This window comes from Budorcas taxicolor, chromosome 18 (assembly GCF_023091745.1).
Source record: "Budorcas taxicolor isolate Tak-1 chromosome 18, Takin1.1, whole genome shotgun sequence".
NCBI classification, from domain to species: domain Eukaryota; kingdom Metazoa; phylum Chordata; class Mammalia; order Artiodactyla; family Bovidae; genus Budorcas; species Budorcas taxicolor.
In genome coordinates, this window is record NC_068927.1 from 15,973,660 (window position 1) to 15,999,530 (window position 25,871).

Consider the following 25,871-nt stretch of genomic DNA (forward strand, 5'->3'; position numbering starts at 1 on the left):
TTACTTAGGAGAAGTCTCACGTTTCGGTCAAGTGGACTTCGTGCCCAGCTCCGCCCCACAGGGAGGTAGAACACCTGCGGAACCTGATTCCCAGCCCGCTTTGAGTCCGGGAGTGGGCGCCCACCCCCTGAGGGGAACGTTCGCGCCCGGAACCCTCGCCGCCGTGCCCCGTCGCACCGGGGGAATGCGCTTGGGTGCGGGACGCGCGGTGCGCGGGTACCGCGGTTCCTGTTCCGGTTTTGACCCGGCTAGGAGGAGGTGCGCGATCCCGGCCTGCGGAGGTAGAGCCCGCCCCCTCACCCCTCACCCTTCACCCCTCTCACCCCGCCCACCGCGTCCCGTCTCGTCCCACCGCTCCCCCTCCCACGCAAGGGCCGCGTCCCGTGGGGACCCTGCCTGGCCTTCTCGGCTCTGAGGCGACGTCCAGGCCCCTAGGATGTGGGAGGGAGTCGACTTCAAGTTCAGCCAGGGTTGGAGGGGAATTTGCTCTGTTGTGACGGAAGTAGATCCATTTCCTTCCTCGTTGGCCGCTGGAATCCTCCTCGAAGCATCCCCATACAGTCTTTTACACTAAAGAGGAGGTGGTAGTGAGGGGTACTCTGAAGGATGATTAGGAGTTTACCGAAAAGGGGAAGGATGACAACGCAGAGGTGGGAAGAGGAATCACGTGTTGGGAAGTCTAGGTTTCCAGCCCGGGGAGGAGCGATGTTTGTCTGGAGGCCTAGGCAGGGACATTTGGGGGCAGGGGCCACCGGTGCTGAGCCCAGGAGCACACAGGTCCACAGTGGGCTTCCGAGGGCCCCTGGCGGTTCTGATGTGAAACGTGACAGACCAGCAAGTCTAGCGACCTTTCCTCAGCCCCTGCTGGGGCTGGGCAGCATGCAGAAGATCCACTCTTCAAAGCAGACAAATTAAATCACGGGCTAGGGGTCATAAGCTTCTTCGCTCCAGCTGGCATCTTTAAAATGGTATTTTATGTCCAAATATGGATATTGGTTTAAGCATTTATTTTCTTCCTTTTTTTTTTTAATACAGTGTGAATGTCTGTTACTTAAAAATGTAACTTTGAAAACAGTTCCCAAACCGCAGGTGGCGTGCTGAAACAAGTGTTCCACCCCAGAGGGAGAGTGTGGTCCCCTCTCCTGCCCCACACCTCCACCCAGGCCTCAAGACAGCAGGAAGGAGGATGGGGGGGAAGGTGGTGCTGACCCATCAGGTGCCATTTTACTCATTTCGAAACCAGCCGCCTTCATTTGAATGCAAGTATCATTCTTATCGAGTAATTTTTGTCACACGGCTCCGTGGTGAGCAAGGTGCTGAGCATGGCTGGTCCACTACCCTCCCCCCTCTGTGGGTTCTCACAGGAACTGAAGGCTCAGACAGGTGAGGAAAACTCAGAAGAACCAGTGAATGTTTCAGTCTGGGTCTGTTTTGACTAAAATCTGTGCTGTCAACCAGCACCCTGGTTAGGACACGACAGATGTTATCTTCTTCCAGGTGTCGGGCTTGTGTCCTGAGAGGGCCGTGCACCTCAGTGCTCTCACCCGAGAACCTGATGGTCAGAGCACCGGGTGGCCTCTGCCGCGTCTCTGCTGGGCTCCAGCCGCCTGGCAGAATCTGAACACAGGGTGGCCTTCCCAGGAGCAGGTGTCTGGCTCACCACCGTTCAGGTTTCCGTGCTGTTGGCTGGGATCCTTTCCTGTTGCACACCATGACGGTGGTCTCATGATGTCGTTGACTGAGACGGAATATTCCTGGCCATGTTGCACGGCAGCATCACTCCAGTCTGTACCACGGTGGGTGAGGGCAGCCGGTGGGTGAGGGCAGCCCATGACCAAGCGCACCTGTGGTTAGGAGGCAGGGCTCTTCCTGAGGCAGCTGCTCTGTCTGGACCTGGACCTGCTCAGGACACAGTCCTCTGCCCTGACCTGGTGCTTTTTGCTGCTCCCCATGACCTTGGACATGTCTGTGACCATGGACGGAAGAGCCTGGCTTGCTATAGTCCATGGGGTCGCAAGAGTCGGGCACGACTTAGCAACTAAACCACCACTATGACCTTGGAGGTTTTAGCTCTGTTGAACGACTGGAAGATGAGTGGCTTCAGGAGCACATGAAGCTGTTCTGAAGGGGTGACCCCTGTCCCCACACATTTGGCCGGAGAATAAGTTAGTGCAGCCTCTCTGGAGGCCACTTGGGCCGTATTTACAGTAAAAGTCACTGTTGTTGTGAGGCTCGAGGGTGAGTAGGAGGGGTCCTTCTCAGCCTCTGCTTCACAAACACCCCTGGGTGAGCACAGCTAAACGTCCCCCCAGCTTTCTTCCCTGCAGGCTGATGTGACAGGCTCCCTGTCTCCCCAGCTCCAGCCACCTGCCCCACTGTGCCACAGAACACCCATCTCCGCGCGGAGCCAGCTGATCTCGCCACCTCCGAGCCCTGGGACACTGGGGTCAGGTCACTGCTGCTGGATACTGCCTGGCGGTGCTCTGAGCGCCAGTGTAGCAGGCCTTCCAACTGACTTGATAACTGACTTCTTCATTCTGCATGTGAGACTTCCGTGAACTGCTAGCCTTAATTAAGAGAAGGCCGTTGTCTCATTTTTATTTGCTTCTGTCATTTTGAGAAATTAAAGAGTTATTGACAATTACAAACACCCTGTAGATACACCATCCAGAACACAATTTTAATATTTTCCTGTTTCTTTTATGTATCAAAATGTTTGTGCTGGGGTTGAAATAGCTCCATTTTAAAATATAAGCATCATTTACTAAATTTTTATTTTCTTTGGCTCCAAAATCACTGCAGATGGTGACTGCAGCCATGAAATTAAAAGATGCTTGCTCCTTGGAAGAAAAGCTATGACCAACCTAGACAGTGTATTAAAAAGCAGAGACATTACTTTGCCACCAAAGGTGTGTATAGTCAAAGCTATGGTTTTTCCAGTAGTCACGTATAAATGTGAGAGTTGGACCATAAAGAAGGCTGAGCGCTGAAGAATTGATGCTTTTGAACTGTGGCATTGGAGAAGACTCTTGAGAGTCCCTTGGACAGCAAGGAGATCCAACCAGTCCATCCTAAGGGAAATCAGTCCTGAATATTCACGGGAAGGACTAAAGCTGAAGCTCCAATACTTTGGCCACCTGGTGCGAAGAGCCGAAGCCCCTGATGCTGGGAAAGATTGAAGGCAGGAGGAGAAGGGGATGACAGAGGACAAGATGGCTGGATGGCATCGCCAACTTGATGGACATGAGGTTGAGCAAGCTCCAGGAAATGGTGCAGGACAGAGAAGCCTGGAGTGTTGCAGTTCATGGGGCCACAAAGAGTTGGACACAACTGAGAGACTGAACAACAGGTAGACTTTTAAAACCTGATCACAAAAGTCATACATGCTCATTGCGTAAAAACTGCAGAGAGTGGAGAAGCACAAAGAAGAAAACAAAAGCCACCTGCCACCTGGGGGCTCACCTTCCCGTCCCTGGGTGGGATGTCCCTCCCCTGGGCCTCACTGAGAGGGCTTGTGTGGTCAGGCTGTGGCCCAGCCCCACACACATGTGTGTGCCCTGCTCCCCTCAGATCTTCCGGATCACCCAGGTCAGCCCTAGTTTTTCAGTATCAGAAATAATGCTGCAGTGAAGACCCATGGTGAACCTTCACATACATCGCTGATTATTTCCTTAGGACGCATTTGAAAAACAGCCGTAGGAACAGAGGGCTTGCATTTCCTATTTTTGTGTTTCATCTTGAAGGGACTATTGAATGTCCACTGGGATGGCTGAGCCGAGGCCCCAGGCCTCACTAGGCTGGGGGCGCCGGCCAGTTAATGTGGTATCTCTTGGGGCAGCTCGCAGCATGGTCTTGACCTTCCTCGCCCAAGGCCTTTCTCACCGCTCACGGTGTCGCAGAGTGGTCAGGGCCTGCGGGCAGCCAGGCCTGGGTCTGGGAGCTGCTTTTTCTGCTCCTCTCTGGCCCTGGGCAGGTGACTTCACCTCTCTGTCTTCCTTGGAAGCAGTGCTCTGGCTGCTGGCTCACTGCATCCGTTTCCGCCTGCCCCATGTGCAGTCAGAGGTCAGCTAGCCCTCCTGCCCTGGCTGGGGTGGGGGGGTGGGCAGGGAAAGTGGGGTTCAGCCCTCTTTTTTCCAGTTCAAGTCCTAGAAGCCCAGCTTTTCGCTGGGGTGGTGCAGCCCGATTCCCCAGAGGGAGCAGGCAGGCGGCTCGCCCCTCGGCCCCTTGTGGTAGAGGAAGGCCGCTCCAGTGGTCTCGCTGGCAGCAGTGTGACACTGCCTGTGCCGCCCTGTGGGGCCTGGTAGGTAGATGGGTGGGAGCAGCAACCACTCCTGGCCGTCCATCTGTCTGCCTCTCTGCACCCCAGAAAATGCTGCCGCTTCAGCAGGCATCCCTGAACATCTCTCTTGCATTGTCACCAGCAAAAGTCAGGCCTCGGGCCATAACCCAGAAACAGGCGGTACGTTTTCTGTTTACGGTTTCCCTTTGTTTTCGTTTCTCTGCCCTTAAAGCAAATAGAGAAGGATTTGCTAGAAGTGAGAAGGGGAAGCACTGAACCCCTGCTTTGCTTTTCAGTGGCTCACTTTCTCTCTGAATCTGTCACATCCCACATGTTCGTCACATTTCTTGTTTTCTCTGGTCCAGCCGAGCTGTTTTCTTAGAACTTGTCATGTTTCTTTATGGTAACAAAAATCCAGAGGTGTGAACGGCTATGAGCCCACCTCTGAACCCTGCATAGAGGGTAAGCCATAAGACACTCTGGCTTTTGGTCGCTGCCTCTGAAAGGGGCGTGGGCCACGTGCCCTGGAGGGGCCATGGTGATGGAAGCCTGGAGCCTTCCGGAGCAGCTGCCGGCTGGGCAGGCGTCTCCCCCGTTCCAGGCTTCTGCCTGCTGGGCCTGGAGGCTGGCAGGCCTTGTGTCAGGAGCCCCTGCTGTGGGGAGCAGGTGGCCGGCAGGCTGCACAGGGAGGGGCTCAGGCCAGGCCTTCACTGCTGGGGGCTGTGTTTGTTTTGTTAGGTAATTATAAAGTGCTGTGTGTAATCTTGTTTTAAATGAAAAAACAGAGGGCAAAACTGTTTGGTACGTACACCAAACAACACATTCTCTTTCTCCTGGAGCACGTTAGTGACAGAGAAAGTGAGGCTTGTCAGGAACGGGATGCCTGAATCCAGGGCAGGGTGTGGGGGCTGGGGTGAGGGCAAGCCACCGAGCCGTGGGTGAGGGGCCACCTGCTCATTTTAGCCTCTGACATTCAGAAGAGCCCTCTGGGGTCCCTGCACCTGTCCTCTGTCCCTCAAACACGGAGAGACGCTTCCCCCCACAGTGCAGCCAGGATCAGGCCATTTCCTTGTGCTCTCATGGACGAGGAGGACGTGGGGTCTGGCATGGTGGCTGATGGGGAACGATGGCTGGGGGTGAAAGGTTCTGGCTGGCTCTGGGCTCTGATTTAGGAGCAGGCTGACTTGGAATTTTCTCATGGGTGAGATAGGGTTACCAAAGGTTGCCCTATTTCTTGAACAAGGCAGTTGAAGATGAAAACACATCATGATATATAAAGTGTAGTATTGCTGTCAAATAACACTTGTTAAAAATCCTCTAAGAGAACTTCCCTCGTGGTCCTGTGGCTAAGACTCTGCTCCCAGTGTAGGAGGCCTGGGTTCAACCCCTGATCAGGGAATTAGATCCTACATGCTGCAACTAACACCCACTGCAGCCAATTAAATATTTTTTTAAATCCTTTGGGAACAACTCAGAAAGCTGGTCTACCCATCATCTCCTGGTCAGGGATGCTGCTCTGGCCAAGAGCATCGAGGTGGAAGAGGTGGGCCTTGAGACAGGGCAGGCAGTGGTCTGTGGACCTTGCAGGCCGCCCTATTGCTGGGAGGGAACCATCTTCAGTGGTACTGGGTGGCAGGCGGGTTCCTGACTGCTCCAGTTGTGGGGAGGTGTGGAAAGGGTGTGCCCAGGTCCCTGACCACCCAGGGTGGGTGGGGTCCTAGGGCAGGGCACAGAGTCGGGCTAGCCCTCCCCCAGGCTTTGTCCTCTGAAGCAGTCTGAAGAATTCCAGGTGCGTGTGGCGGGTCATGGCCCTCCTCCTGGCTGTGTTGGTCGTTGTTTTGTCATCAGGTTGTGGGGGAGAAGGAGGGAGTTCTCTTCTAGCTTAAAGAACAGATGCACAGACTGTTGAGTGTGCTGCCTCTGAGGGTCTGCTCTGCTTTAGACAAGTTCCTGGGTGACCTCAGCGGGGTGAGTGTCTGGAGCAGAAGTGAGCCCTGTGTCTGTATCCGGCTCGCTGGAGCCTCCAGGCCCCTGCTGAGGGTGAGGGAGCACAGTTTGGGGGCTGGGGTGGGGGTTAAGGCACCAACCCCACACAGCTAGAAATCCAAGTAACCTCACAGTCAGCCCTCCTGTGCACCCTCAGTCTCCATGTTCATGTCGTGGAAGGACGTAAGTAGCTCTGTTTCCCTTGACTTACCTAGTTTAGTTCATTGTTTTAGAATCTTGTATGTTTTTAAAATCCTTAACATAATGAGATTAAATTAAAAGCCATTTAAGTTCCAAAGGCATGCATCGAGAGGGTGTTAGTGTTTCCTGTCTTGGGACGACCCCCGACTGGAGGTGAGGCCGCCTCTCCTGGCCACCATGGGAGTCAGGCCAGGGCAGGCTGTGACCTCAGTGCCCTCTTTTCCCTCCCAGGTACCGCCAGCTGGCGTCTGCTGCCGCGATGCCATTGCCACACGTGGGGATGGCCCTCCGGCGCCTGGCCTGGGCCATGGCCTCCCGCCGGCTGGCCCCCTGGACATGTAGAGCGAGTGGCCTCCTGCACACGGCCCCAGCCGCATGCTCGGACTGCAGTGCCCCGGTCTTCAGCCGCGCCCCAGCCTTCGGGGACAGGCTCGCTCTCGTCGACCAGCACGGCCACCACACGTACAAGGACCTCTATTCACACAGCCTCCGCCTGTCCCGGGAGATCTGCCAGCTCCGCGCTCGTGCTGATGGGGACCTCCGGGAGGAGCGGGTCTCTCTCCTGTGCTCCAACGATGTCTCCTTCGTGGTGGCGCAGTGGGCCGCGTGGATGAGCGGCGGCGTGGCCGTCCCCCTCTACAAGAAGCACCCCCGGGCCCAGCTGGAGTACTTCATCCAGGACTCGCGCAGCTCCGTGGTCCTTGCCAGCCTGGAGCATGTGGAGCTCCTAAGCCCAGTGGCCCAGAAGCTCGGAGTTCCGCTCCTGCCTCTCCCGCCCACAGTCTACCATGGGGTGGCCGAGGACCCTGAAGAGGGCCTGGTGCCAGAGCGGGACTGGAGAGACCGGGGTGCCATGATCATCTACACCAGTGGGACCACGGGGAGGCCCAAGGGCGTCCTGAGCACCCACGACAACATCAGGGCCGTGGTGAGTGACCGGGCCGCCACCTTCGAGAGGGGTGAGCTGGGTCCCTGCAGTCAGTCCCTGCAACAGCCATGCCCAGACAAGTGCCTTCCTGGTGGCCTTCTCTTCACAGGCCCGTGACAGCTCTCACCATCACCCCCACCCTGCTGGAAGCACCCAGAGATGTAGGGCCAGGGCCGTGGGACCACCAGTCCCACTGGCCATGTAGGGGCGCTGTGCCAAGGTGCCAGGGTTATGGGCCCCCCAGGCTCCTCCAGCACAAGATGGGCCACTGTACATGGGGGAAGGTTTTCAAAGAAACCAGCTGCCAGTGAGTACCAGGATGGTGCCCTCAGCACCTTGAAGCGCGGCTTCTTTGGGAAGCAAGAGAGCAGGAGGTGCGTGCCACGGCTCAGGTATTACTCTGCATACTTAGTTACTGTCTTTGTAAAGCTCCGCAGCTGCTTTATTCATCTGTAGTTTATACTCTTCTTGCTTCCAAAAAGTATGTGCGTGTACAGCAGGAGTGGGAAATAGAAGCTCAGATCCACCAGAGGGAGGCCAGAGATCTGGCTAATTCAGTCTGTAAGTCAGCGTGAACCGAGTTGGGCTGGCTGCAGGCCAAGCGAGATTACAGACTGTCCCTGTCTCCCAGGAGAGGCCATCTCTGGGCCAGTGTTTCTGGGGTGTGGCAGTCACCGCAGCATGCACGAGGATGGGCTCGGCAGTGACTCAGGAGTTTTTGGTGGAACTAGGGAGAAAGAGGTGCTGGAATCAGCAGGGTCAGACTGGCAGCTGGATTCAAGCCTGGGCTTGAATCTACAGGAAGCACTTGTAGATTATCTGACCGCCTTGGGGGAGAGCTGCCCAGAGTCTGCAGAGGTCTTGGGACTCCAAATCTAAGGTCCTTTTAAACTGGCTGAAACTCCTGACTGCATGCAGCCCTGCTCTCCAACAGAAGGGTTGGTGGCTGGATAGACAGCCCCCGGTCAGACGCCAGGTCATTTCGTTATCAGCTCCCTGGGATGTGCCAAGGGCGGGCCAGCGGGTCTCCCTCTCCCCACCTTGGCTAGGGAGGCCAGCCCTCCTGCCCTGAGGCTGTGCTGTCATCCTGCAGGTGACGGGGCTGGTCCACAAGTGGGCCTGGACAAAGGATGACGTGATCCTCCACGTCCTCCCGCTGCACCACGCCCATGGCGTGGTCAACAAGCTGCTGTGCCCACTCTGGGTAGGGGCCACCTGTGTGATGCTGCCCGAGTTCAGTGCTCAGTTGGTAAGTTGGGGATGAGCTCTCAGTGTTGCCGGCTGGGCCCGGGGGGTGCAGGCACCCAACGGGGAGTTTCCTGTTGCTGCTGGAGCCAGGGATCCCGAGTCGGAGCTTCAGGCAGCACAAGTTATTCTGTCAGTTCTGGAAGTCCAAGTCCAGAAGGGTCTCACAGAGCTGGGGTCCAGGTGTCTCAGGCCTGATTCTGTCTAGAGGCCCCAGCAGGATCTGCTCCTGCTTCTCCCAGATCGTGGAGGCACCTGCATCACGCTAGCCTCTGCTTCTGTGTCCTCGTGGCCACCGTCCCTTCTGTGGTCATACCTCCCACTGCCTCCCTCCCGTAAGAACCATGTGATTGCATCGGGCCCACCCAGCGTCTGGTCTGGTGGAGTACGTCCCCGTGGTGTCGTCTAGTGTGTCTCGCTGTCCCTTCTACTTCTAGAGATGTGATGCCAAACTGTTTCCCAGAGTGGCGGTAGTGTTCACGTTCTCACCAGCAGTGCGTGAGGACTCCAGCTCCCCCATTCTCACCAGCATTCGTTATCTCACTGTGGTTTAAGTTTGCATTTCCCTGATGACCGAGGATAGTGAGCATTTTTTCATGGTCTTATTGGCATCTGTTTCTTTGGTGAACTGTCTGTTCAGATGTTTTGCCCATTTTAAAGTCAGGTTGTTTGACTTCTTAAGTTTGTTTATTCTGGATGCTGGTTCCTCATCACATAGATGGTTTTGCAGGTATTTTCTCCCATTTTGGCTTGTCTTCTCGTTTTCTTAATGACATCTTTGCAGCACACATGCTTTTAATTTTTTTGATGAAATCCATTTTATCCATTTTTTTCATTTCTTAGATCATGTTTTTGCTGCCATACCTAAGAAATCTTCGCCTAACCAAAAGTCATGAAGATTTTCTCCTACATTTTTTCCTTGAAGTTTTATGGTTTTAGCTGATACGTTTAGGTCTCTGACCCACTTTGGGTTAATTCTTAGGTATGGTGAGAAATGGGTCTAGAATTCCTCTTTTTGGATGTGGATATTCAGTTGTCTCTGCACTGTTGGTCAGAAAGATTGTCCTGCTGGAGTGATCTGGTGCCCCTGTCACAGATCTGTTGGCCGTCATCGTATCGACTGTTTCTGGAATCTCGTCTGCTCCAATGGTCTGTGTATCTGACCTTAAACCAGCGTCACATGCTGTTGAATGTAGCGCTCTGGAGTCAGTTTGGGGGCATTCTTCACTTTCCTCCCTCCTTTCCACATTTGTTTTGACTTCTCCGAGTCCTCTACCTTTCTCTGTAAATTGTAGGGCCAGCCTGTTGATTTCTGTAAATCAGAGTGTGCTGGGGTTTGGGGAGAACTGCTGTCTTAGCAACACTGGGTCTTCCCATTCGTGGACATGGATGCATCTCTACTGACCGAGCACACTGTCTCCCCTAATGTGTCATGCTGTGTCATCTCGTCCTACACGTGGTGACACTCTTCTTTTTCCTCTTCTCTCCTGTATGTATTTCTGTTTGGATCGTTTCCATTGACTTGTGTCTGACTTCTGTCTTTTCTCTGCTGCGTCTAGTCTGTTAGTGTTTGCAGTGAATTCCTAGTTTCGCATAATGTACTTTCCAGCTTATAATGGTTCTCTTGTATTCCTACTTCTCTGATGAAGTCCTTGATCATCCCCCAATTCATTCCTCTTCTCCAAATTTCTTAACCTATTTAATAATTTCTACTCCTTGCCATAATTTCAACATGTGTATTCTGAGGGTCTGCTCCTGTTGACTTTTCTTCTTTTCATACAGGCTTTATAAAGGGGCAGGGTTGTCTGTAAAAGAACGATACAGTTCTCTCCCTACAGAGGCACGCCTTTCCTGTGGAGTAGCTCAGGTGAGGAGCTAGCTACTAGCGTCTGATTAGGAGCCAGGGTAGGGGCTGCCTGTGGGAGCGGCTATCTGTGTGGGGTGTGCTGAACCCCTGTCCCACCCTGACTAGGTGCTGGCACAGTGGCTCCATGGGAATGAGGGTGAGCACACACGAGCACTTTGCCAGTGTGAGCTGAAAAACTGGAAGCATCTCTATATTAAAACAAGAAACATCTGTCAAAGAGAGTAAAATACAAAATTGACGTGACTTCTTCGGATACAACAGTACAACCCTCTGCCCCCATCGTGCGTGGTCTATGCTGCGCTCCAGCCTGCATGGCCCCTTGCCCAGCTGCGTCCACGCTCGTCTTCATGGCTGGAAAAGTCTGAGGTGCCACCTCTCCCCTGATGGTGGATCTGAGGCCAGTCCCTGAGCCAGGACCCATCCCCTCCCCCCCCCCATCCTCTTCCACCTCAGACCAGATGCCAGGGTCCCCTGCACAGTGACTCCACAAGGGCCAGGAGCTTCTGTCACCCTGTGAACGTGAGACCCTCTGGCACTTGAGAAAAGGGGGTCCTCTGTTAAGAGCACTATTCCTGGAACTGAAGGCCCACACATCTGTCTGTGCAGGTGTGTCTTCTAGTCTTTTTGCTGTCTGCGGCCTTTTCTCTTCTTAGGTTTGGGAGAAGTTCTTAAGTTCTGAAGCTCCCCGGATTAATGTATTTATGGCAGTGCCTACCATCTACAGCAAGTTGATGGATTATTATAACAAGCATTTTACCCAGCCTCATGTCCAGGATTTCGTGCGTGCAGTTTGTGAAGAAAAAATCAGGTCAGTGAATATAGTCCACCTTCCCATCTGGAAAGTCCTAAAGATCAATAAATGTAACTCACTTTTAGTGAGTCAGTTCTACTAAGTTTTAGGAAGCACTGTGTTCTTTGTACTTTAAAATGTGTCTCTACGTCTCTCTCAACACACCTGTATTCCCAGCACAGCTGCCTGGGTTCTGCATCCTTGTCTTTGTTCTGTCTCTGGGTCCCTCTGTCCGTCTATCTCTGTCTGCCCACCCGTCTTCCAGTGGAGCCTGAAGGGTGAGGGTGAGAATGTCCTACCTGAGCCCACATCTGCAGGCTCTCAGCAGCCTCCCAACCCCCCCGCAGATACCCTTCCTAACAGACATGCTAGCTCTTCGGCCCCATCTGTGGCGCGTTTGGTCTCCATGTTGCCACGAGTCTGCAGACCACGGCTCCTCTCCGTTTGTAGTTGCTCGGTTCACCTGGGAGTGCAGGTACGGAAGTGACTAGTTTGGCAGGTCTTTACAGGTCTGATGACATGTGCACCGAGAGCCCGGACAGCCGTGAACTTCACACCCTCTGTGTATCTGATTCCTGGTTCTTACGAGGAGCTCAGGAAGGGTTTCCTGGAGAGAGTTCCCGACTGCCCGAGATGAATATCTGATCTGGGCCTTCTGCTCCCGTTTAACCGGTCTCTGCTCCTCTTCTGTAAGATGCTTGGTGGAACTGGTGCCCTCTGTGAGGGTGCCATCCTCCCACGAGGCACTGCTTTGGGGCCCCCAGGACAAGGATGGCATGCACTGTGCTGAAGCAGCCGTATGCTCCTGAGAGACTGAGATGCCTGTGGTTGTGCTGGGCAGGTTGATGGTCTCGGGCTCTGCTGCACTGCCCCTTCCAGTGCTGGAGAAATGGAAGGGCATCACCGGCCACACTCTGCTGGAGAGGTACGGGATGACGGAGATTGGCATGGCCCTGTCCAACCCCCTGACCGCAGCTCGCCTGCCAGGTATGAGCAGCACCCACCATGTGTCCTCCCTCTGCTCTGGGTCCTTGGGTGGACCAGTCTACAGGCGATGCTGCCCTGCTGGGTTAGGGGAGCCTTCCCAGGTGACCCTGGATTCCACGTGACCCGGAAGCCATGTGCTTGGTAGAGCACCCCCAGGCTGAGTGCTGCGTCCTCCAGACCAGGTCACCTGTGGCCCAGAGCCTCCCATCCAGGTGCCCTGAGCCACACAAGGGCAATGGCAACAGAGGAGATGGTGGGTGTGGGGGGCAAGGGAGGAAGGGCCCCCACCTGTGCTTGGTGACCTGTGTGCCTCTGGATGGCCTGCTGCTCTGGGAGGCCTCCTGCCCTTTGGTCTTCCTGTCCCTCCTTCTCTGGGGCATTCCACACAAACAGCCTTCAGATCTCGGATCCCTGAGAGGGAACCTTAGGGCAGAGTCCGAAGCCTGAGACGTGAGCCTGTTCTGTTCTGGGCTCTTTTCCAGCCCTCGTGGCCTGTCTCCTCCAATTTGTCCAAAACACAGGAGGAGTCTCAGAAATAAATCTAAGGTGATTCTGTGCCTGTACTTCTGTCTGTCCATTCACTTGTCTTACATGGACAGTAAAAGGCACCCTTCTTGGGGGGTGGTCTGTGAGTTCTCAGTATGTCCACCATCACTGTCAGGTAGACGACTCTGAGTCACCTCAAGAGCCTCCCCACTTTGTGGTCAGCACCTCCCCCCTGACCAGCGAGCAGGTCCCTGGTTGCACTCCCTGTAGCTGTGCATCTCCTGGACCGTCACACAGACTCAGCCTCTGGACCTGCCTTTGGGGTCTGTCTTCTCTCACATGGTAGGACGAGTCTGAGACACATCCTGTGCCAAGCGTCATCTATGGTGTTCATGGGCTGCCTTTTGCTAACCTGTCCACCACCGATGGATACTGGATTGTGTCCAGTCTTGGACAGTTACTAGTCAGGCTGTTGTGAAGGTTTGTGTGCAGGCTGCTGTGTGAACATGTCCTTACATCTTATGGGCAGATGCCTCAGAATGCAACTGCTAGGTCACAAGGTGGGTGTGAACTGTGCACAGAACAGTCCCGAAGCAGAGTTGATCTTACCCCCGACAGATGAGGACCCTGAGGCTTGAGCAGGTGTTCATGCTCTGTTGCCACCAAAGACAGCCGGGTCTGGGGTAAGAGAGGGGCCAAGAGGTGGGCAGGGAATCTCCGGTCAAGACCAAGAGCAAGCTCAGGCTGGGAGCTGGGACCAGGGCCAGGATAGGATTCAGCAGCACAGGGCCACTTGGGTGTCTGCAGGAAGGTGTGGGGCACGTTTGGGGTAGAGGCAAAGGCCAGGGACAGAGGGACCTGCGCCAGCGCCCTCCTAGGGTGAGGCCCCGGGGGTGACCTGTACACGCACTGACGGGTGGCTGCCAGCACTTACTGGGCCCGGCCAAACAGGCACCCCAGGACCCAGTGCAGCACGGCCTCCAGCCCCAGAAGCCAGGAGGGGACGTAAGACAAAGTTCCCCGGACACAGCTAACACCCATTTTAAAGAGAAGCAGAAGGATGGAGTGACCCTGACCACATCCAGCATGCTCCTTGGTGGACACGACCATGCAGTCTGGGAGGGGCTACGCCTCCATGCTGTGAGAGGGGCCGCATCGCCGCTCTGTGGGAGGGGTCGTCACACCGTGTGGGAGGGGTCACGCCCTTCTCTGTGGGCGGGGCTGTGTCAGGCAGTGCGGGAGAGGTCACGTTCCATGTTGTGGGAGGGGCCGTGTCCAAACAGTGTGGGAGGAGTCACATCCCATAGGATGAGAGGGGTTGTATCACGCACTGTGGGCGGGGCCACGTCCGTGCAGCGTGGGAGGGCTTTGTCACACAAAATGGAAGGGGCTGCGTCACACACTGTGGGCAGGCCGGTCATGTTCACGGCATGTGGGAGGGGGCCACATCAACATCGTGTGGGACAGGTTTCTTTCTGGGCTGACAAAGTTCTGGAACTAGATAGGGGTGCTGCTTGCACAACGTCGTGAATGTGCTAAGTGCCACTAGTTCTATGCCTTATACTAAATAACTGCATCATATATAGATTTTGCTTCAGTTTTAAAACCTTTGGGAGCAAAAGAGGAGGAGGCCCCTAAAACCTTAAAAGACAGGCGGAAATGAACAAGACGTCACCATCTAGCAAACTGAGACCCGGTCACAGACTCTCCCAAGAGTGTGGATCCCAGAATACTGAGCAGCTCGTGGAGTTTGCCTACTGGGTTTCCTGGGGGTTTTTCAGTTCAGTTCAATCACTCAATCGTGTCCGACTATTTGCGACCCCATGGACTGCAGCACGCCAGGCCTCCCTGTCCATCACCAACTCCTGGAGTCCACCCAAACCCGTGTCCATTGAGTCAGTTATGCCATCCAACCTCATCCTCTATCGTCCCCTTCTCCTCCCACCTTCAATCTTTCCCAGGATCAGGTCTTGGCATCAGGTGGCCAAAGTATTGGAGTTTCATCTTCAACATCAGTCCTTCCAATGAACACCCAGGACTGATCTCCTTTAGGATGGACTGGTTGGATCTCCTTGCAGTCCAAGGGAGTCTCAAGAGTCTTCTCCAACACCACAGTTCAAAAGCATCAATTCTCCTGCACTCAGCTTTCTTTATAGTCCAACTCTCACATCCATACATGACCACTTGGAAAACCATAGCCTTGACTAGATGGACCTTTGCTGACAAAGTACTGTCTCTGCTTTTCAATATGCTGTCTAGGTTGGTCATAACTTTCCTTCCAAGGAGTAAGCATCTTTTAATTTCATGGCTGCAATTACCATCTGCAATGATTTTGGAGCCCAGAAAAATAGTCTGACACTGTTTCCACTGATTCCCCATCTATTTGCCGTGAAGTGGGTTTTTATCCTGTGACAAATGTTAAAATAAAGGGCCTGAAACCTTGAAGTGAAGGCTCAGACACCAGGCCTCTGGCCCTGGAGGCTCTGTCCCGCCTCAGTTGTTCATTACAGTGTCATCGCAGCCACCACCTGCCCTCACTTTTGCAAGTTTAAAAGTTGACTGTAACTATGTGGAGGAAAGCACTGAGCAAACTACAGGGATCTAATAAGTGAGCCAGGATGCTAGCTGCATCACTCCTGCTGTGAGGATGCCCACTGCCCCTGCCCCACACCTGTTCCACTCTTGCCCCTCACCAGAGACAAATTACAGTCACCTAGGCCCTGACTACCCAGACAGGTGCTCAGTGAGGCAGACGTGCCCTGCATCCAGCTCTGGGTGCTGGGTGACCACCAAGGTGACCTGAAGACCTTCTGGGGCATTTGGAGCCCCAGCTGCTGCTCTGTGGTTCTACCTAAGGCTCTGCTCTTGGCTGCTGGTGCTTTGCCCCTCGGTGTGCACCTGACCCTAGGTAGGATCCTCCTGTCTGTGCACGAGACGGTCCGTGGGTCTCCCCCCACCCCACCCCAGTGTGCCCACATGACGTCAGGCAGCTCCCAGCACCTCCGCATGCGGGCACTCTCCAGAATCCTACTGACCACCTCTGTTACTTGTGCCTTCCTGCTCCTTGCAGGCTCTGTGGGGACCCCGCTGCCCGGCGTCGAGGTGCGCATTGTGTCAGAAAACCCACAGAAGGACGGCTCCCCCTACATTATCCATGCAGAGGGAAATGAGGAGGACACCAAGGTGAGTCTATTCGCACTGGTGGCACGTGGGCATTGCACAGCCATTACCACCCAGCAGGCCAGTGGCAGAGGCAAAGTCCTTGCTGCGCGGGGCAGCCCCTGGACCACAGCAGTGCTGATGGGCCTTGACTCCGGGCACTGCTGGTGTTTAGGGCGCTGCCCGCCATGCAGACAGTGCAGAACAGAGTGAAGCCAGGTTTCTCCCCAGCTCCTTCCTCTGAGCCATGTTGAGGGGGGTCAGGAAGACCTCAGCTAGGACAGCCTGAGCTGATGGTGAGACTGGCCCCCCAGCCTAACAGTCACCCCTTTGGAAAAAATTCATTGGAAACGGAGATTCCTGCTTGGGAAGCCACTGTCTGCCGTCTGTGTTGTTCTAAGATCCAGAGGTGAAGGGAAGCAAGGACTGTGGTCTCGTTTCAGTGAGGACTGTCATAGCCACAGGCCTGCTGGTCACCAGTGATCAGGATCACAGAAGAGGTCGGGATTGGTGGGAAGTGGAATTTTTAAGAGATTGTTTTATGTACAGCAGCTCTTTATACCGTGGACTTCTGTTAAAGCTGAAAGTACCAGGGGTTCCTCATTTCAGCACTTTTTTCCTTCCTGCCCGTACTCTAGCGTCACTCCCCGTGCCCCCCACCCCACCCCTCACCTGTGCCTGGAGGGGCCCAGGCATCCCTGCCCTTGTGGACCTCAATCTCATCATGGGAGATGGCAGCATCCAGGAGATGGTTGTTGAATGTCTGAGATCGAGCACGTGGGGGGAACTTGGGTGGTTTTTACTGTGATTTTATGAAAAATGACATAAATGCCGTGGCCTGGGCATGGGTTGGAAAAAAATTTTCAGGCAAGAGGCAAAATGAGAGGAGAATGGAGTTTATTAGGATGGGAGACAGTGAGCTGAGACCTTTCGTGGGCTAGTAGCCAGTTTTTACAACCTCAAGACAAAGGTCCTGCTGGAAGAGTGGCATTAGGTGATTGGTTAGGGTGCTATAAGGTGGGTATTTTTAGCTAATGTGAGGTCAGGGAGCTGCTGGTTTAGATCCTGGGGGCTCATGGCAATGGTTGCTATGGGACTCGGTTGTTCTGGAGCTGACCTTGGTATAGGACTCCACAATCAAGAAGTATGTGTTCCTTTAACGCAAGAACCTCTCACCTGGGTTGCTTTTGCTGGGCTCATGCCCTCTCGGCCTCTCCTCCCAGGCGTAACAGGCCTCTAGACCAGCCTTGTTCACGTCCACAGTGTGTGGGCAGCTTTCACGGTGGCCTAGAGCTCCCCAGCCCTGGTCATCACTCCCTGACCACGCTCTGCCTGGGCTCTAGCATCAGCCCAGCTGGTTCAGAGCTGACAGCCACACTCACATCCCAGGATCCTTTTCTGGCTCTTGGCCTGTTCCCTGAGGTCCCCTCTGCCTCCTCATGGACTCCTGCCCACACCCAAGTCACCTGCCCCAGTGTCCAGCCCTCCCTGCAGTATCAGGGCAGCTTCCCCCCGCACCCTTCTCCCCGCACCCTGCCTTGGATGCTCAGCCCACCCCCCATTTTTGGTGTTTTTCCAGGGACCCCGCACTGGAGGAGGTCTCCCCAGCAGAGGAACTGTGTGGGTAGCTGGGCCCATAGGCACCAGCAGCACAGACAGCATGGGGGCCCTTGCACCACCCTCCTCCAGGTGCCTGAACACCTTTCTGCGAGATATCTCGAGACCTGCTGGAGAGAAGGCGGGGTGGGGAGCAGGTCCCTTCTCAGTCACAGCCAAGCCTAATGACTTTGTCCCTGTGGGGCGAGCAGCCCGCCCCCTCCGCCAGCTCCTGCTCCAGCCTGTAGGGCCCTCCTGACTGAAACATGCTCAGAATAGGAGGCTCCAAAGCGGCAGCCCGGGCCCTGAGCACCTTGACAGTCAGAGAAGGAAGCGAGTGGCCCACAGAGGTGGGGGCTCCAGGGCCCTGGGGACAGCAGAGGTGAGGAAGCTTGGGACTTGGAGCTCTAAGTGGTGTGCTCTGGAGCGTTTCCAGTTCAGTCGAAGGGCCCATGGGAATGCAGCTGTCTGGATGGCTCACCAACAGGTCTTTTGCCTCCCCTGCCGCGCATCCCTCCCCCCATGCTTGTGCTCACGAGAGGGGTGGCAGCGCCCCCATTCCGAGGCTGGGTGGGACTTGGGGTACTTCTCACTGCCCTGCCCCTGTAGGGACCCTGTAGAGAGAATAAAGTGAGTCTCCATGCAGGGGCAAAACCTGCATGGAGCCTACGCCCAGCTTCCCGCGCTTAGCGGGACAAAGCGGCCAGGGTGAGGCCCAGAGGCATGGCACCCGGGCTCAGGCCTTGCTGGGGGGAGCTGGAAGCAGGTACTGTGCACTGCTGATGGCGATAGAGGAGGACGCGGGCTCCCAGGTGCGCACCTGGTCTGAACACGTTGCTGAAAAGTACTGGTTATGTCCCTGACCCGGGACTTGGCAGCAAAACCCTCCAGCTCTCATCTGATGGCTGCCCGCACTCCACACAGTCCAGACAGGAGGGACTGTAATGTTCGGAAGTCAGGGGGCCTACTGGTGTTGTGGTTCAGGGGTTTTGTTAATACCTAATTGAAAATCACTTCAAACTTACAGGAAAGTTGCAATAATACTTGAGTCAGGAAAGCCCTCTGGCCTGTGCCCAGTGCACCTGTCCTTCCGCACGCATGCGGGCTCACCCTCCTGACGGTGGGCCCAGGCGGGCATCCACTCCTGCCGGTCCTTGGCTCACTGCCTGCACACCCCACTACCCCACCTCCGTGCAGTGACACCACGTGGCGACTTCCTCCCCTGCAGGCTCATCAGGGGTCTTATTTTTTCCATATGGAGATCCAGTTGTTCATATGCTATTTGCTGAGAAGACTACCCTTTCTTGTTTGTAAAGTATATACCTGTGGATCACAATAAACTGTGGAAAATTCTGAAAGAGATGGGAATACCAGACCACCTGCCTGCCTCTTGAGAAACCTATATGCAGGTCAGGAAGCAACAGTTAGAACTGGACATGGAACAATAGACTGGTTCCAAATAGGAAAAGGAGTACGTCAAGGCTGTGTATTGTCACCCTGCTTATTTAACTTATATGCAGAGTACATCCTGAGAAATGCTGGGCTGGAAGAAGCACAAGCTGGAATCAAGATTGCCAGGAGAAATATCAATAACCTCAGATATGCAGATGACACCACCCTTATGGCAGAAAATAAAGAGAAACTAAAAAGCCTCTTGATGAAAGTGAAAGAGGAGAGTGAAAAAGTTGATTTAAAGCTCAACATTCAGGAAACAGAGATCATGGCATCTGGTCCCATCACTTCATAGGAAATAGATGGGGAAACACTGGAAACAGTGTTTATTTTTGGGGGGTCCAAAATCACTGCAGCCATGAAATTAAAAGACGCTTACTCCTTGGAAGAAAAGTTATGACCAACCTAGATAGAATATTTAAAAGCAGAGACGTTACTTTGCCAACAAAGGTCCATCTAGTCAAGGCTATCGTTTTTCCTGTGGTCATGTATGGATGTGAGAGTTGGACTGTGAAGAAAGCAGAGCGCAGGAGAATTGATGCTTTTGAACTGTGGTGTTGGAGAAGACTCTTGAGAGTCCCTTGGACTGCAAGGAGATCCAACCAGTCCATTCTAAAGGAGATCAGCCCTGGGATTTCTTTGGAGGGAATGATGCTGAAGCTGAAACTCCAGTACTTTGGCCACCTCATGTGAAGAGTTGACTCATTGGAAAAGACCCTGATGCTTGGAGGGATTGGGGGCAGGAGGAGAAGGGGATGACAGAGGATGAGATGGCTGGATGGCATCACTGACTCGATGGACGTGAGTCTGAGTGAACTCCGGGAGTTGGTGATGGACAGGGAGGCCTGGCGTGCTGCGATTCATGGGGTCACAAAGAGTCAGACACGGCTGAGCGACTGAACTGAACTTATATACCTATTTGAATATATGTGTTGTTGTTTAGTTGCTCAGTTCTGTCTGATTCTTTTGCACCCCAAGGGTAGCCTGCCAGGCTCCTCTGTCCATCTCCTCTGGGATTTCCCAGGCAAGAATACTAGAGTGGGCTGCCATTTCCTTCTCTAGCGGATCTTCAACACCCAGGGACCGAACCCACGACTCCTGCATTGCAGACGAATTCTTTACTGCTGAGACTCCAGATACATTTTCTTCCATTGATATGTGTATCTGTTCTTCTGCAGTACCACAGTCTTGACCACTGTGACTTTATAGTAAATCTCAAAATTGTAGTGTTAATCTAGCAACTTTATTCCTATTCAAAGTTTTCTTGGCTGTTCTAGTTCTTTTGCTTGCCCATACCATTTTAGAAATAGTTTGCCTATATCTACAAAAAATTCTTTTGGGAGCTTGGTGAAAATTGCGTTCAACTATATATCAGTTTGGGGAGAGTTGACATCTCTACTCTAAGGATTCTTTCAATCTGTAAATGTGGTACACCTCCCCATTTACTTAGTTCTGCTTTGGCAGGGGTTGTGTGAGTGAGATCTTCAGCATGCTGCTGCTGTACATGTTCTGTTAGACTCATACCTGAATATTTCCTCCTTTCTCCATCCCTTACTCCTTTTTCTCTTTTTCAGTGATTGTAAGTGCAGAATTTTTTTTGGTTTTTGTTTCTAATTATTTATCCCTAGTATATAGAAATAGGATTGATTCAAGCTATTCACTTTGTATCTTGGTAAATTCATTTTTTAACTTTCAGTTCAGTTGCTCAGTTGTGTCTGACTCTTTGCGACCCCATGGACTGCATCACGCCAGGCCTCCCTGTCCATCACCAACTCCTGGAGTTCACTCAAACTCATGTCCATTGAGTTGGTGATGCCATCCAACCATCTCATCCTCTGTCCTCCCCTTTTCCTCCCACCTTCAATCTTTCCCAGCATCAGGGTCTTTTTCAACTGAGTCAGTTCTTCGCATCAGGTGGCCAAAGTATTGGTGTTTCAGCTTCAGCATCAGTCCTTCCAATGAATATTCAGGACTGGTCTCCTTTAGGATGGACTGGTCTCCTTTAGGATGGACTGGTTGGATCTCCTTGCAGTCCAAGGGAGTCTCAAGAGTCTCCTCCAACACCACAGTTCAAAAGCATCAATTCTTTGGCACTCAGCTTTCTTTATGGTCTAACTCTCACATCCATACATGACCACTGGAAAAACCATAGCTTTGCCTAGACAGTCCTTTGTTGGCAAAGTAATGTCTCTACTTTTTAATATGCTGTCTTGGTTGGTCATAGCTTTTCTTCCAAGGAGCAAGCGTCTTTTAATTTCATGGCTACAGTCACCATCTGCAGTTATTTGGGAGCCCCCCCAAAATAAAGTCTGTCACTGTTTCCATTGTTTCCCCATCTATTTGCCACGAAGTGATGGAACCAGATTCCATGATCTTAGTTTTCTGAATGCTGAGCTTTAAGACAACTTTTTCACTCTCTTCTTTCACTTTCATCAAGAGGCTCTTTGGTTCTTCTTCTCTTTCTGCCATAAGGGTGGTGTCATCTGCATATCTGAGGTTATTGATATTTCTCCCAGCAGTCTTGATTCCAGCTTGTGGTTCATCCAATCCAGTATTTCTCATGATGTACTCTACATATAAGTTAAATAAGCAGCATGACAATATACAGCCTTTATGTACTCCTTTCCCGATTAGGAACCAGTCTGTTGTTCCATATCCAATTCCAACTCTTGCCTCTTGACCTGCATACAGCTTTCTCAGGATACAGGTCAGGTGCTCTGGTGTTCCCATCTCTTTAAGAATTTTCCACAATTTGTTGTGATCCACACAAGGCAAAGGCTTTGGCATAGTCAGTAAAGCAGAAATAGATGTTTTTCTGGAACTCTCATGCTTTTTTGATGATCCAACAGATGTTGGCAATTTAATCTCTGGTTCCTCTGCCTTTTCTAAAACTACCTTGAACATCTGGAAGTTCATGGTTCATGTATTGTTGAAGCCTGGCTTGGAGAATTTTGAGGACTACTTTCCTAGTTGTGAGATGAGTGCAATTTTGTGGTAGTTTGAGCATTCTTTGTCATTGCCTTTCTTTGGGATTGGAATGAAAACGGACCTTTTCCAGTCCTGTGGCCACTGCTGAGTTTTCCAAATTTGCTGGCATATTGAGTGCAGCACTTTCACAGCATCGTCTTTCAGGATTTGAAATAGCTCCACTGGAATTCTATCACCTCCACTAGCTTTGTTCATAGTGATGCTTTCTAAGGCCCACTTGACTTCACATTCCAGGATGTCTGGCTCTAGGTGAGTGATCACACCATTGTGATTATCTGGGTCACAAAGATCTTTTTTGTATAGTTCTATGTATTCTTGCCACCTCTTCTTAATATCTTCTGCTTCTGTTAGGTCCATACCATTTCTGTCCTTTATTGAGCCCATCCCTGTGTGAAATATTCCCTTAGTATCTCTAATTTTCTTGAAGAGATCTCTAGTCTTTCCCATTCTATTGTTTTCCTCTATTTCTTTGACCACTTAGGAAGGCTTTCTTATCTCTCCTTGCTAGTCTTTGGAACTCTGCATTCAATTGGGTATATCTTTTCTTTTCTACTTTGCCTTTTGCTTCTCTTCTTTTCACAGCTATTTGTAAGGCCTCCTCAGACAACCATTTTGCCTTTTTACATTTCTTTTTCTTGGAGATAGTCTTGATCACTGCCTCCTGTACAATGTCATGAACCTCCATAGTTCATCAGGTACTCTGTCAGTCAGATCTAACCGCCTGAATCTATTTCTCACTTCCACTATATAATTGTAAGGGATTTGATTTAGGTCATACCTGAATGGTCTAGTGATTTTCCCTACTTTCTTCAATTTAAGTCTGAATTTGGCAATAAGGAGTTGATGATCTGAGCCACAGTCAGATTATATTCTTTGGCTGCAAAGAATACAATCAGTCTGATTTTGGTGTTGCCGATCTGGTGATGTCCATGTGAACTCTTCTCTGGTGTTGTTGGAAGAGGGTATTTGCTATGACCACTGCGTTCTCTTGGCAAAACTCTATTAACCTTTGCCCTCCTTCATTCTGTACTCCAAGGCCAAAAATGCTTGTTACTCCAGGTATTTCTTGACTTCCTACTTTTTAGCTTTAGGACTTTTTAAAAATTATTTTTCCTTGAGATTTTCTACATACGCAGTTGCAAATAGAACAATATATTTCTTCTTTTCCAATCTGTATCCCTCAATTCTTTTTCTTGACTTATTGCCCTGACTAGGATTTCCTGTATGATGTCAAATAGGAGTAGTGAGAGTGAATGTCCTTATCCTATTTCTGATCTTATAGGGAAGGTATTTGGTCTTTCACTGGTAAGCATGACAGTAGCTAGACTTTTTGTAGATCCCATTCTGTTTTTGATATGCTGAGAGTTTTTTCTCATGAATGGATATTTTCAAATGTCTTTTCTGTGTTAATTTCTTCTTCCTTATTTGGCCGCTAATATGATGGATTATGGCCTACCCTAGTGGTTCAGACAGTAAAGAATCTGCCTGCAATGCAGAAAACCCGAGTTCAATCCCTGGGTTGGGAAGATCCCCTCGAGAAGCGAATGGCAGCCCATGCCAGTATTCTTGCCTGGAGAATCCCTTGGACAGAGGAACCTGGCAGGCTGCAGTCCATGGGGTTGGACACAACTGAGCAACTAACTCACATGGTGATTGCACTGAATGATTTTTCTTTTTTTAACATTTACTTATTTATTTGGCTGTATTGGGTCTTAGTTGTGGCACTCGGAATCTTGGTTGCCTCATGCGACAGTCTCTCACTGTGCTGCGCGGGCTCTCTGGCTACAGCCCCATGAACTGTAGCCTGCATGTGGCACCTTAGTTCCCCAACCAGGGATCAAACCCTTGTCCCTTGCATTGCACAGTGGATTCTTAACCACTGGACTACCAGAGAAGTCCCTGCATGATTTTTCTAATATTGAACCAGCCTTGCATTTCCAGGACACACCCCACTTGGTTATGGTATATCATTCTTTCTATATAGTATTGGATTTGCTTTACTGACATTTATTGAGGATTTTTGCATCTGTATTCATGAGGGATTTTAGTCTGTAGTTTTCTTGTACTTTTTTCTGTGTTGCATATGAAGGTAATGCCGGCATCATAAAATTATTTGGGAGGTGTTCCCTCTTTTATTTTCTAGGGAGGATTGCATATAATTGGTGTTATGTATTTTATAGAATTTCTACCTATCCGTCATGCCTAGTGGTTTCTATTTTTTATTTTTGGAAGGTTTTAACTATGAATTTAGTTTCTCTAATAGTTATAGACGATTCAGATCATCTCTTACATTTGGGGTGAGTTTTGGTAGATTGTGGTTTTTGAAAAATTGAATACTTTATGCATGAAGTTTTTCACAGTATTCCTTTATTGACCTTTTAATGTCTGCTTAGTATAAAGTGATATCCTTCTCACAACACATATTGATAATTTGTCTCTTCTATTTATTTTTTTCTTTGTTATTCTTGCTAGAATTTTATCCATTTTTAAAATGTTTTTTTAAAAAAATTCACTTCAGGATTCCTTGATTTTTCTCTATTTCTTTTCTCTTCGCAATTTTAATTGGTTTCAGTTTCTATCTATATTGTTTCTTCTGCTTGCTTTTGGCTTACTTTTCTCTTTTTCTATTTTCTTAAGGTAAAACTTTAGGTTATCAATTTGAGACTCCTTTTTTTCTAATATATGCATTTAATGATATGAACTTCCCTCTAAACGTTGCTTTAGCTTTGGTGGTTTAGTTGCTAAGTCGTGTCTGACTCTCGGAACCCCATGAACTATAGCCCACCAGGCTCCTCTGTCCATGGAATTTTCTAGGCAAGAAGGCTGGAAAGGGTTGCCATTTCCTTCTCCAAGAGATCTTCCCAACCCAGGGATCGAACCCATGACTGCTGCATTGCAGTTGAATACCACTGAGCCACCAGGGAAGCCTTACCTCTGAAATTTTGATACATTGTATTTTAATTTTCATTATATTCAAAATATTTTCTAATTTCCCTTAAAACTTTTTCTTTGACTGATGGATAAGTTAGAAGTATGTTGTTTATTTTCCAAGTTTTAAAATTTTTTCTTTTATTGATTTCTAATTTAATTCCCCTGCAGTCAGAAATGGAGAAGGAAATGGCAACCCACTCCAGTACTCTTGCCTGGAAAATCCCATGGACAGAGGAGCCTGGTAGGCTACAGTCCCTGGAGTCATGAAGAGTCAGACACGACTGAGTGACTTCACTTTCACTTTTCACTTTCATGCATTGGAGAAGGAAGTGGCAACCCATTCCAGTGTTCTTGCCTGGAGAATCCCAGGGACGGAGGGGCCTGGTGGGCTGCCGTCTATGGGGTCGCACAGAGTTGGACACGACTGAAGCGACTTAGTGGCACCCACAGCAGCAGTCAGAAAACATATTCGGTATTATTTCAGTTTTTATAAATTTGTTGAGATGTGTTTTATGACTCAGAATGTGGTCTTTCTTGGTGACTGTTCTGGTGTACTTGAACAGTGTGTATTGTGCTGATTTTGGTTGGGGTGTAAATGTCCCTTAGATGAAAATGGTTGATGATGGTGTTCAGGTCTCTCTCATATCTGTGCTGGTGAAGAGGAACTAAAGAGCCTCTTGATGAGGGTGAAAGAGGGGAGTAGAAAGGCTGGCTTAAAATTCAACATTCAAAAACTGAGGTCGTGGCATCTGATCCCATCACTTCATGGCAAATATAAGGGGGAAAAGTGGAAGCAGTGACAGATTTTCTTTCCTTGGGCTCCAAAATCACTGCAGATGGTGATTGCAGCCATGAAATTCAAAGACGCTTGCTCCTTGGAAGGAAAGCTGTGACAAACCTAGACAGGGTATTATAAAGCAGAGACATCACTTTGCTGACAAAGGTCCATCTAGTCAAAGCTATGGTTTTTCCAGCA

The 25,871-nt window shown here is 51.1% G+C and overlaps 1 protein-coding gene across 3 annotated transcripts in view; it reads left to right on the forward strand.

Moving 5' to 3' along the window:
* The first annotated feature begins 243 nt into the window (after positions 1-243).
* Positions 244-25,871, forward strand: part of ACSF3 (acyl-CoA synthetase family member 3) — a 44,469-nt gene continuing 18,841 nt past the window's right edge. For 2 of the 3 annotated variants that reach the window (XM_052656177.1, XM_052656180.1), the window contains exons 1-6: positions 244-281; positions 6,698-7,394; positions 8,488-8,643; positions 11,160-11,314; positions 12,138-12,283; positions 15,840-15,952. In XM_052656177.1, the coding sequence (XP_052512137.1) occupies positions 6,726-7,394; positions 8,488-8,643; positions 11,160-11,314; positions 12,138-12,283; positions 15,840-15,952 (1,239 nt within the window). In that variant the 5' untranslated portion in view covers positions 244-281; positions 6,698-6,725. Of the gene's footprint in view, positions 282-6,209; positions 6,248-6,697; positions 7,395-8,487; positions 8,644-11,159; positions 11,315-12,137; positions 12,284-15,839; positions 15,953-25,871 lie in introns of those variants that run through there. The other variant, XM_052656178.1, reaches the window with a different exon arrangement.